We start from the raw sequence: 12479 nt of genomic DNA on the forward strand, positions 1-12479 counted from the left end.
CCATTACCTTGCGGATCAGGGTATCTTATATTTCTGTCTGCGACGTATTATCGAACCCTCTTTCGATATCCAACGCGCACACAGTGCTATTTCTTTTGTTTCTATGGCATCCCGTAATCAGTTCTATTTTATACGTCGCCCAGTCTGTCTTTCGTGGATTCCGAAATTGAATTGGTGGAGGTGGATCCATGCCCATTACGAAATCAATGCGTCTGCGATCCGACAGTGTGATATCGTTTGATACTCTCCACTCTCTCATCCGTCAGCTGATGCAGAACAGTTTCAGTTGACCGTCCTGTTCGGTATGCGTGTTGGGACTGAAGCAGAGGATCATGCACTACAACGTTATTTCTAATATAGTTGTCTATGACCTTCTCCACCGTTTTGAGTATAAACGATTTTAGGCAAATTGGTCTGAAACATTTGGGGTAAAAAGGATCCCTTTTATCCGCCGTCATAATAATAATAATCGTTGGCACAACAATCCATATTGGATCAGGGCCTTGAAGTGTGTTAGAGCACTTCATTCAAAACCGTAACGGTACACTACAGAACACTGTAGGAGGCAAAGTGGTCAGCATTACGCTCGCCCGAGATTATTACCCTGATTTGACTCAGGTACTCATTCACAGCTGAGTCGACTGGTATCCGACGTCAAATCACGATACAAATCCCACTGCCGCCAGCGAGATTTGAACCGCGACCTTCCGTACGGCAGCCTTGTGCTCTAACCACTCAGCTATCCGGACACTCCGCCGTCACACCCTTGGTATATATGGCAGGGCTATGCTGCCCGTTACCATCCTTACAAGAGATTGATTTCTAGGTGTCTCTGGATTAGTGCTGTGAAGATACCATCTACTCCGGGTGATTTCAGCGATTTAAAAGTTCCCACTGCCCACCTTACCCTAGCTTCCGAGTATACCTCTTTTATTAGTTTCTAGTTTTCCCACTTTCATTCGTTGTTGAGGCGTCAGGCAGAATGTTGTCGCCTTCCCACGAACTGAGTTCTGAGAAGCAGGTATACTTTGTTCTCCTCATTCACGGTAAATGCGGCGTTGGCCGTTGGATGTAAAGAGAGACCACATATTCTCACCAAATTTCATATCAACACCTTCAGTCGTGCTACCTATTTAGAGTAGATCGGATATGACAGAGAGACAATGAATCTGAATGACTTTAATAAGGCTTTGTTTCACACAAAACCTTGAAAACATCACTAAATATTTCGGAGAGTTGCGTCATCATATATGTCTTCATCCTCAGAAAAACCTTCTCCTTCCGCTTGGATATCATTATGCTAGCGGCCTTTGTCCCGTTTACAAGTGGGTCGGTTCGTCGTGATCGGTTGCGCCATTTTGTTTCATCAAAAGTCTGATCTGGATGCAATCGCGAGACTTTCAAATCCCCATCCAGGGTATCAAGCCATCGTCGCTTCGACAGGTCTTTTGGTCTTTTCCCATCGATTCTCAGACCAATTTTGACAAGTGAATTCGCGATAGTGTGAATTACGTGATGGTAGACACCTCTCGCAATTCTTACACAATCAGTGCAACCTCATATCGGTCACGGATATCTTCAGGTTGGACGTGATCTTGGTGCTAGGATAACTGTACTTCCAGATTTGATGCATTTGTGCACAAACCATCCCTCCTAGATATACAAATTGATCAACGCCTTCGAGGCTTTGCCCATTAATACAATTCAGAAGATTGCGACGACCCGCTAGACTGAGAACCTTGATTTTATTGGGGTTTATCTTCAGTCCAATTCTATTTGCCTCTCTTTCCAGATCTGGAGTCATTTGGTAAATGTCCATGACTCGGTGAGAGAACAGATGTCGTCAGCGTAGTCAAGGAGTTTGAGGAAAGATATCATGGACCATTCAAACCCTATCGATTATAAGATGCTATCCTGACGGATTCCATTGTGGAGATCCTCGTGAGGTATTACGTCGGTGCAAGGCATGACATAGGTGACAACTTTTAGTTCCTCCTCGTCGCAGGGTCTTGATGAAGGATGAAGCACATTTTTCGCTGGAGGTTAGTCTACTTTTTTGGAATCTTAGCAATTACTAGTGGAAGTATGGCTAGAGCTTAGTAGGCGAAGATCTTTCATGCCTACGATTTCCATATAAGTGAGAGGAAATGTTGAAACGCAAGGTCTTTGTTCACTTGGACGTAAATATAACCCCCATGAAACTTCCATTATTGAGCCCACCGCTACAACCGAGCTAAAGGTACATGGACCAGGAATTGTCCTGAGATATGTAAATTCCGTGGCTACACCGGTTCCCATAGTGCCAGGGTACCCCTGGCAAGGTCTCATGACCGAAGCCAATTTAGATGACTTCCCGTCCAGACTCGAGTCTGATGGCCTTAATTAAGGCTTGGAGCCTTCGCCTACTGCATCATGGCCAGCAAGCCAAAGTGAGTACAACGTTTCCCGATACCACCATGTGGAGGTTTTCCTGGGCCACTAGGCTTTGATCTGCCCGGTAGGGTTGCTCCCCAATCTTTGTCGCCGCACCTCACAGCGCCTTCGGCCTAGCTTTGCCGCATCCTGTTTTCTACCATAGATATGTCCCCTATAGACTTTCCAAGCTGGACCATATTTCCCTAAATACTCTAAATCCAAATTTAAGTCGCTTAAAAATAAAGTTACAATCAGATTTCTGAGAAGATCCATGTTTCCTATGTTTCCTATGCAACCAAGAAAAGTATACTTTTAAACTTTCTTAAGTGTTATCTTCCAAATACATTAGGATCCACGCTGTTCCGAAGTATCCGTACATTGTCTAAATTAGTGATGACTTTCACATGTTGGGTTGGTAATTGCGGTGCAGTCACTGTTCACTTCTAGTCTAGGCGCCGACTTTATTTGAACAATTTGCTTTTGACGCCTCAGTTCGAACATTATTTGAGGCCATATCAATTTCGCCAACAGCGAAACTGCCGGCATCCGGTCCCTAGACAACTTGACTCTGTAAGGATCAATTTCTCTGACTAAAAAACTCAAGCGCTCCAAGTCTTGAACATGTATCGGCTTCATACCTCGCAATCCATATAATACACAGGATTCGATATACAATATTTTTCCATCTAATTCATTCCATTTAACTAAAACTTTACTGAAAAAATTGTTTTCTCTTGTAGCTATTCCTGGGCTAACGAAAACGGTTGAAATAAATCCAAATAGTCGTCCAGGGAGCCCGCCTCAAAACCATATCAACTATACGGCATCAAATCAAAAGGGGAGCAATGTGTAAGTACAAAAGTTTTTCAATCCCTCATATGAATCTCCAATAAAACCCATTCTCTTTTCAGACCACGTCAATCACAATGCAAAATTCCTGCTAGTCCCTACAGTAGTAACAGCACTCAAGGAAACAATAACACTCAATATCCAACCACAACAAATGCTGCCGCTATTACGAACTGCAATGGCCCCGCCACAAACACAGTGGGCACAACCAAGCACTCAATGCTGGATAAATTAAAACTTTTTAACAAGGAAAAATCGTCGTCTTCCAATAATACATCATCATCATCCTCTAAATCTCAAGTCTCGAAACGTACAAGTTCCAGTAGTGGGTTTTCATCAGCTCGCAGTGAAAGAAGTGATTCAAGTCTGAGTCTTAATGATGGCCATGTGTCACATATTAAGCCACCCACTATGCTCTCAGGGTCAGGCACGATGAAAAGCAAAGATCAAATCAAGGGTGGAAAGCAATCAAAACTTCTGGGTGCCTCCCAAAAAGCCACTTCACGTGAAACATTGAACATAAAATCAAATGCAAAACATGAGAAAAAAGATAGAAGCCCGTCCCGCAAAGAAGAGTCCTTCGACTCGCAAATTGGCCAGTTAACAAGCAGAAATCAAAAGGCAGCTATGGTTACAAAGCAAGATACTATGTCGAGAGCGAAACAGTCTTCCAAAAATATATCATCAAATAAATTAGAAACACGTTCAGAATCCAAATCTAATCTGGCTTGTCCCATTCCGAAGCCACTAATGACTACGACCGGGACCGGCATCCCCAAACCCATGGCTGCTATTAAGGGCACAACAAAACAAACTGCCACCATAGAGAAGAGATCAGAAGTCCATGAGGTGAAAGCGGAAAAAAGCGGTGACATATCCAGTAATCATCATGGGAGCATATCAGAGATAAATCAGAATCAAAGAATGCATATCGTTAATCCTGTATCCGTTGTGGAAGGTTTCCAGAACAATCCGGCACATATGAATAAGCTGCTGCAAAGCAGTAGCATGTCAATGAGTGACAGCCTGCATTCAAGTTCTACTCACAGCGGTGGTGGCCTTCATTCAAACTCAAGCGAGTCCAGTGTAATCTATCGCCCTAGTTCCGAATCCAGTTCGGACGTTTACTATCAAAATAATCGCCCGCTGCCTCCCGCATCCAGTAACAATCCTATACCGAATCGCAAGGACAATCGTATAATTCATACGAACGATGAGAGCTCAACGACAAATAGCAAATTCCACACGGTCCCCTCAAGGGCAGTCGGGACTATTTATGAAGAGGATAAACCTGTAAATGTAGTCCCTATGAGGCCCCTCTTACGGGGATACAATAGTCATGTAACATTGCCAACAAGAGGCACCCGAGCGCAACATTATGTTGCGGATTATTGCGAAACGGATATCGGACAGGGAGGATATTGTAGTGATGGTGATGCTTTACGGCGTCCTGGACATCATACACGTTTCTATGATATTGATAATGGATATTTGTCAGAGGGCAGTGGTGCGGTTCATGGTAAACATTTCTTAAGTGTGATGCGAGCTAGAACACAACTTCCAACTACTATTGAGGAGCGGTAAGTAATATTGTACACATATCAACGTTTTTTTGGTAGAAAGCAAGGATTTATGCATGTAGTAAATAATCTGGAAAATACGAAATGCCATTAGGAGATCATTTGGGAGTTATGATTCATGCTCGGTTAGTTCTATCGAGAACAAATAGTCAATGTAGACTACCCTGTCAGCCATTGAGGAGCCAGCTATATCTCGAATGCCATGAATAATTTTGTATTTCATTTTTTTTTCAAATATTTGGACGTTAGAGGAATGAATAGTGTCGAACGGGGATGACTTTATCTGTAAGGGTGAATCCTATCAATGTAGGGTCTCCCTCCTCTTACAAAGAGATTGGGGGAATTCCCCAGCTAATCTGAATCGCAACAATAAAAATTTGCCGTCAATCCTGACGAGGGAGGATGGGAAAGGAGGCGATTCTCCGCTGAACCTAATGCTTTGTCAGGGACTCAGAATAGGGACTTTATCAAAATTAGATTTTTTAAATTAATTTATGGGGATCCGCATTCCCGGAACGCGCTCTGTTCACCTTGAGTACTTTAGGACAACCATTTCTTCAGGACGGAAGAGAAAAGTTGATAATCGATCTTTGTTTGCTAGAAAGCATATCTTGTCGGAATAGGTTATTGGTAACAACGACTGACATTTCCAAATTATATCCTATGGTGCGTAAGCAGTGAATCATCTGCGTTCGGTCATTGACCATTCATTGAGTGAATCATCATTCTAAATGCTTTTCATTTTAAAACTTCTCGGGGTAGACTAAAAACTGACCAGATTATCTGCTTTGAGGGGTGCTATAGATGTCTCGAGTGCCAGGAAGCATTCTTGGGGTTGAAGATCGCTGAACTGTTCCTTACAATGGACTTAAATCTCACAACCCGGTTCCAATTTGAAAGCCACTCCTATAGCATGAGCAATCGTTTAGGAGTAGCGTCAGCATAACTCTGTGCTGCCTTCTATATAGAACGCTCAACTTACTTTGGTACCAATTTCAGTTTAAATCCCGTAAGCATCTTCGTGATATTAGTTTCACAACATACGCCATCGTGGTCTAACTAACTCGAGTCATATTAAAAATTCTTCCAGTTTCGATGTTGATTTTTTAGGTAAATTTCGTCTAATTGAACTGACAAATGCATAGCCTTGAATTAATATGGTTTTCATTCATTCCTGGACGGGGTATAGCACATGGACAATCGTTCATGGTTTCTCGAAAGGCGCATCTCCTCCCTCCAGGACTTTCCGAGACGTCTGCACTCCTTCTCTACTGTTCTGTGCCAAGTAGGGTAGGTAGGTATCGGTGGCCGCTCCGAGGAGCCCAATTAGCGCTTTGGTGCGCCGTTTTGATGCCACAAACTCCTAAGACCGTGACTGTTGTTATAGGAACAGGGAAGCGGAGTCCAGCTGGCTCGGATCTTCAGAGCCAGCCCGTAGCATTCACGAAGGAAAGCAGCTCTCCGACCCTGTAACTAGAAATCTCACTGAGGTCCCCAAAGAATGGTTTACCCAGTGTCCGCAGCCTGACTCGAGCCAGAGCCGGGCAATCGCAGAGAAAGTGCATGAGGGTTTCCCTTCCTTCTCCGCAGCTTCGGCAATGCGAGTTGTAGGGTAAGCCGAGCCTAGCGGCATGGTCCCCTATGGGCCAGTGCCCCGTGCAGACCGCCGTAATCTTGAACTGTGCCAAGTACTCTTGGGGATAACGGCTACCTTGGGAAAGTAGGTTCCACTGTACGGCAACACGTCCCTCTCCGTAATGTGCAACTTATCTACTGTCACTTCCGCTTTCCAATTACAACGTGGACGGGAGACATGCTTGTGCAGCGTTTGAAATACTACTCTCATATAGCAACACAGAAAGAACACTAGCACGGAACAGGTTCAACTTGATCTTGAAATTTCCAGATTTCCAGACAAGGTAGCGGAGGCGGATCTAGTGCTGTTAATGCATTGGGCAACGTCTATTTCCGTGCCACCGTCGAAAGAAATCACCCTTTCTAGATATAAAAACCGATCGGCGCCTTCGATGCTCTGCCTATTAAAACAGTTGGGGAGAGCGCGACCACAAGTCAAATTGAGAACGTTGGTTTTGTTGGTGTTTGTCTTCAGTTCGACTCTATTTGCTTCCCTTCCAAATCCAAAGTCATTTGGTCAAGCTCCACGACCCGGTGAGACAGTAAACAAATGTCATTAGTATAGTCGAGATGTTTTAGGAAAGATATTATGATCCGTTGCAGCCCTCTGCGTCCTCCAGAGCAGGCATCATGAAAAACGTTACCAGTAACAAGAGGAAATAATATCGGTGACAAAATACAACCCTGGCAAACTGCGTTTTGGACCTCAAATTCCTTTGAGATTTTGAGATTTTAAGTCAGTGCAGCACGTGACATTTCAAATGAGATCATTGCATCCAGGGTGTTCTTTCAAAGTGATCCGCAGGATGTTGATGTGGCTGCATTTATCATTGGATCCAGAGCAGTAACGAGCCTGTTCTCTACCGAACAAGCCCTCAGGATGTTCCTTGATGCGTTACAGGATTATTTCAGGCTTATTTGCGACAGCGGAAGCACGCAAATACCTCTCCTTCCTTCCTTTTTGCGGAATCTTAATGATCTATCCATTCTGGCACTCTGTGAGAAAGATTTTGGATTCCTAGGGATTTCCGTTTAAGCGGAAGTAGCAGATATGCAGAAACTGTAGGAGCATCGATGAGAAACCGTCAAGCCCAGCGTCTCTACTCCGTTTGAGTGCATTCATGGCCGACATGACTGCTCTTCTGCTTGGAGGAACAGTGAAGCAGTATTCACATATTACGGTGACTACCCATTGCATCCATAAGAGGCGGCACTTCCCCGGTTGTGACACGGTTGCGAACCATGGTGCGCTATCGTGGATAAGGAGTCAACCCTTAGCGTCCCTCATAGTATCATTGAAACGCTTGCGACCATATGGAAGTTCTTTCGTGATCCGGTATACACTTCTGAAATCATTGTGTTCTGCGCCATCTTCCCCTTCCCCAGCTAGCGCAATAACAAATTCCCTTTTGTCACAACGTTCACTCTGCTGAGCTTCTTGGGATTTCGTACGGTATCGGAGAGGGATTTGCAGCGGTCAAAACAACTTTTCATCCTTTCCGTTCATCGATCTGCTTCCATGATTCCCCAGTCAGCCAGATCTCTCATCTCCACGAAATGTGGCTCGGTACCCTGAAAATCGTTCGAGAAAAAACCAATTTTAATGGTGGCCCAATGCAAATCAATATTCTTAGGTGAGTTATTCAAGCTATGAACCTGCCATCGATCAACAAAATAGCTTTCCCACTGTCAAGCGGCAGTTTTCTTGTATAAACGGTCGATATTGAACTTGAGGGGTCATTGGTCTCCAACTCTACGATAAGCTGTCTGCCGCTTATCATGCATGCGAAGGCAGCGGACCATTAGATGGTGATCTCTTTGAAAACTGATATCAGCGCTCCGCTTGAAACACAAATCCAGAAGACAACTCTGCTGATCACAAAGTGATCAATCTGATTGTTTGTACCGTGTGGGACAACTGAAACCCACCACGAATGACGAGGTGGTGAAAGCCTCAAGATTCCACAAACCTTCCACCATTATTGTTATGGTTCTCCATCTGACACAAGGTGCTGTCAGAGCCAACGTCGGCATTCAAATTGCCCTTAGCGATGACAATGCCTCCTTTAAGATGCTTCTCCTAAACTGTATGTTATTGCTTGTAAGAAGCATCCTTCTCCACTAAATCGGATGTCTCCGATGTATACAATTGTGATGCTCCTTAACCTGGATTGGAACCTTGCAGTCAGAATCCTGTCAGAAGCCGGCTCTAAAGTCAAAAGAGCGTGCCTTGCGGTAGCCGTCAATAACAATCCGGATTAGCATCTACTATTACTTTGCTTTCCAAAGTACAAAAGCACAGTGCCATTAGTGTGGCAAAAGGAAGAGGAGTACTTTCTAGAGTTCGATAACCTTATTTCGCTTAGGCCAGGATTTCCAGGAACTCTCGCTGGAGTTGGAGAAAGCAAGCATTCTGCCACCCTTGATACCCTTGTCCAAGGGAGCGCATACATTCGAGAAACCGATCATCCGTGACTTTTGATAGGCAAAGGTCACAGCCTTGAGGTCAGTAGTCCGAGGCGGAGTTAACGTTTTGATAGCAGTAAAGTTTCGAAGTTTGGAGGTTACTAACCCGCAAATTTCTATCCCATTTAGTTGCTAATTGTAGGTCACAGGAAGGTGGCTCTCTTGTTATGGTGCCCGGTAGCAGCTATCATTCTATAACCACCAGAGGATGAAGGAGGTGTTCTTGTGGCATACGATTGCAATAGGGAGAATCCGAGGTTTATTAAATTGGATTTGGGCTGTTGTAAGAACAGATTCGCTAGAGGTACATATGGAAACCGCTGCATGCAGTTATATCAAATCAAAAAACAGTTAACTGGTGGCACTGACTTGAAATTAATGTCTCTGAGAGAGGCGCATAATCGTATGCACATGTGCTTTTTGGAGATCCCTTGGCAAATATGAAGTGATTCTGACATTTGCGAATTATTTGACTTTCAGGTTTGTCTTTGCGCAACAAAATCGTCGTCGTCATCGAATGAGAAAAATAGTCGGCATATGATCTTGGGGAGTTTTGAAAATATGTTAGTCTTTATCGACTGGTCGGTCGTGAAAAGAAACCCGGCTTAGGGACATTTGCGGAACTAGATATGGCGCTGACTATCGTCGACCATATTAGGTGGCTTGCCTGCGTCATGCCATTCTATCCCGGCAGTCAGTATTCTATTCCATCCCGGCAATCAAGCGGTATTTTCGGCAGTAACGGACGACAAGCCAATTAACATCGAGCTTGTGTCCGGATAGCTGAGTGGTGGAAGGTCGCAGTTTCAATCTCACTGGTGACGATGGAATTCGTATTTTGATTTGACGTCGGATATCGGTCGACTCAGCTTTGAATGAATACCTGAGTCAAATCAGGGTAATAACCTCGGGCGAGCGTAATGCTGACCACATTGTCTCCTACAGTGTACTGTAGTATACCGTTACGGTCTTTAATGAAGTCTTCTAACACAGGTCCCTTGAACATCGTTGGTAATGAACAGGTTGACAGTCTTGTTGACAGTCTGGTTCTATAATGGTGGAATCAGAGCCGACTTTCAACGTTAATCCATCCGTTGTTTCGTGGAAATGTGATAAGATGTACAAAGTAGTGAGATGATTGTCCTTCTGTCAACGTGTCAACTTTTTTTGGATATGGCATATGACACTTCTTGACCACACTTGTTCTATATGGAGAAAACAAAATTATGGGTAGATTTCATGATCCATGGACCACTTAATCCCACGCCTTGTTCATTTTTTGACATTTGATAGTTGACTCTATTTTTTCCAATGGCAATTCAATGTTCAATATGATGACTTCTTTGAAATAAGACGTCCATCTCTCACGTGCATCATTTTCGATCCCGATGATTGCCTCGTTTTTGCTTTTAAAAAAGATGGTTCTTGACCCAGGGAACTTACGTCTCAGGCTCTTCTCTACTTTGTGAGCTTGTCTTGCTGCTCAAAATGTTTTCCTTCCTTTTCCCCTGAATATCCTCTTTATGTCTCGTTCTATATATTGCTTGATAACCTCATTTGTTTTGTCAACCGCACCCTGGCATTTATCATCAAACCAATCCTTTCTCCAGCGCCGGGGTTCAAATCAAACTACTTAATCCAGGTGCCATCTATCGGTTCCCCCAGTAGACTCTGGAGAATAGGATCTGATCGTTCTTCCAGTTTTGCCTTGGACTTCTCCCCTCTTAAATAATTTTTTAGTTATCCAACTTCAACTTTTTGAAACGGGTTGGTTTTTATTCCGTGGAACTTTCAGCTTCGGCTGTCACAATTTCTATGATATGCCGAGGATGGTGGATGACCATCCTTTGGTGAGAAAAATGTGGTATATTTGGTCGAAGGTAATACCATATGGAAACGGTCATGTCCTTTTGTGAATACGCTTTTGTGGGGATTTTATAATTGAATTTCTGCCACTTGAAAAGTCAATGAGACGTTGGCTGTTATCATTTGATATATCAAGGAGATTGTGCCCCCTGGTCGTACCCCAATGTGTCTCCTCGTTCCCAACCTTGGCGTTGAAATTACCGTATATCGTGTAGTCTTCCCAGGCTATTGTAATATTGCTCTTTCATTTGGTCATCTTTTCTTCAGTTGGTGCATGTATGTTGCCAAGCTTTGATGCGAACGGCACGCAATCTTTCAATAAAATTTGCTTTAAAGTCCCTACCCATCCTATGAAAGGTTTGAAACTCAGGTTTTTATGATAACTTTTGAAGGTTATGTGCGACCTCATGTTGGTTATCTCGTTCGGAATCATGCCAATTTGTTTCCTGGACTACTGGAACCCTGAGCTTGTATTTCCTGGCCTGTTGGAGTAAGTCTGTGGTAGCACCACATTTGTTTAGCGATCTAACATTCTAGGATCCAAAAGTGTAGTCATTCATTCGTTTGCGCAGTCGTTTTCGTGGTGTCAATCCTTTCTGAGGCTGTTGACCCTGTTTCTGTACAAGGTGTTTGATTTTTGCTTGATGATGAATTGTATGGCTAGCTTAGAGGACCAGGTCAATTGTCTTAAGCCCCCTTGATGAAGGGGTATGATGAGGTATGATGTAGTATGGTGGAGTTATCCTAACTAAGCTGGACGTCTAACTCTACATTCTCCAACACTTTTCCGTAAATCCTAGCAATTTGAGATCTTCCCTAAGAAGTGGAAGCAAGGGATCAAATGAACTTTCCCAAGGGTCTAGGGTGTTTTTCCTACTTAGGCGTCCTAACAACTCCATGCAGTTCAAACTGCATTTTTTTTATTAGCTACTTGTGCCGCTACCAATGATTGAACGACACGTCCTCCACCGTGAGATATTTCCTTCATTTGTTCCTTGTCTTGCGTGGCAAGCCGCATTGTTTGCCCCATATAGACTTTTCGCAATCGTTACCCGTAATCCGGCAGGCATCGTTCAATTCGGCTATTGTAGGTCATATAGAAGACCCTAAAGTAAGCCCATAGAGAGTGTAGCAAATGCTCCGTCCCTAAGTGTGATAATTTTCTGCTTCCTACCGTCTTAAAGCTAATAATTAAAATAATCCTGAAACGGATCAATTAACATATCGAAAGCCTGAATGACGAAGAATAGGAGGTCACTGTGGATCTGTTAGCACCGATGACAATGACGCCTTCCGGATAACTGGAGTGAAGCACTGAATTCTGCTCCACTTGCTCTTCGTCGATTGCGAGAAGGATTTGAACAGCATATATAGGAAGAAAGTATATCCGGAGTACTCCGGTCTGCAAGGGCGTTCCAGAGAAACTAGTAGCTATTAACAGAGACAGATATAATTTGAAGTCCAAGTAGAGTCTGACATGATTGTACTTTGTCACAAATATTATTTGTCCTCATTATTGGGAACGTTTTTCGTGCTTCCTTGTCAGGGGCACTGTGTTTAATGGACTATATCATCCTGCCCCAAACATATCATCTAGGCTAATGACGTCTGCGTGCTCTCTCATACAGCCATGGATCTTGGTCAAATGGCTCTAGATTTGGAAAGGAG

The 12479-nt window shown here is 43.7% G+C and overlaps 1 protein-coding gene across 6 annotated transcripts in view; it reads left to right on the plus strand.

Annotated features, from left to right (window-relative positions):
* Nucleotides 1-12479, plus strand: part of LOC119651713 (protein sickie) — a 467977-nt gene that overhangs the window by 268275 nt on the left and 187223 nt on the right. For all 6 annotated transcript variants that reach the window (XM_038055429.1, XM_038055427.1, XM_038055428.1 and 3 more), the window contains 2 exons: nucleotides 3156-3264; nucleotides 3327-4844. In XM_038055429.1, the coding sequence (XP_037911357.1) occupies nucleotides 3156-3264; nucleotides 3327-4844 (1627 nt within the window). The remainder of the gene's footprint in view (nucleotides 1-3155; nucleotides 3265-3326; nucleotides 4845-12479) is intronic.

This window comes from Hermetia illucens, chromosome 3, assembly GCF_905115235.1.
Source record: "Hermetia illucens chromosome 3, iHerIll2.2.curated.20191125, whole genome shotgun sequence".
NCBI classification, from domain to species: domain Eukaryota; kingdom Metazoa; phylum Arthropoda; class Insecta; order Diptera; family Stratiomyidae; genus Hermetia; species Hermetia illucens.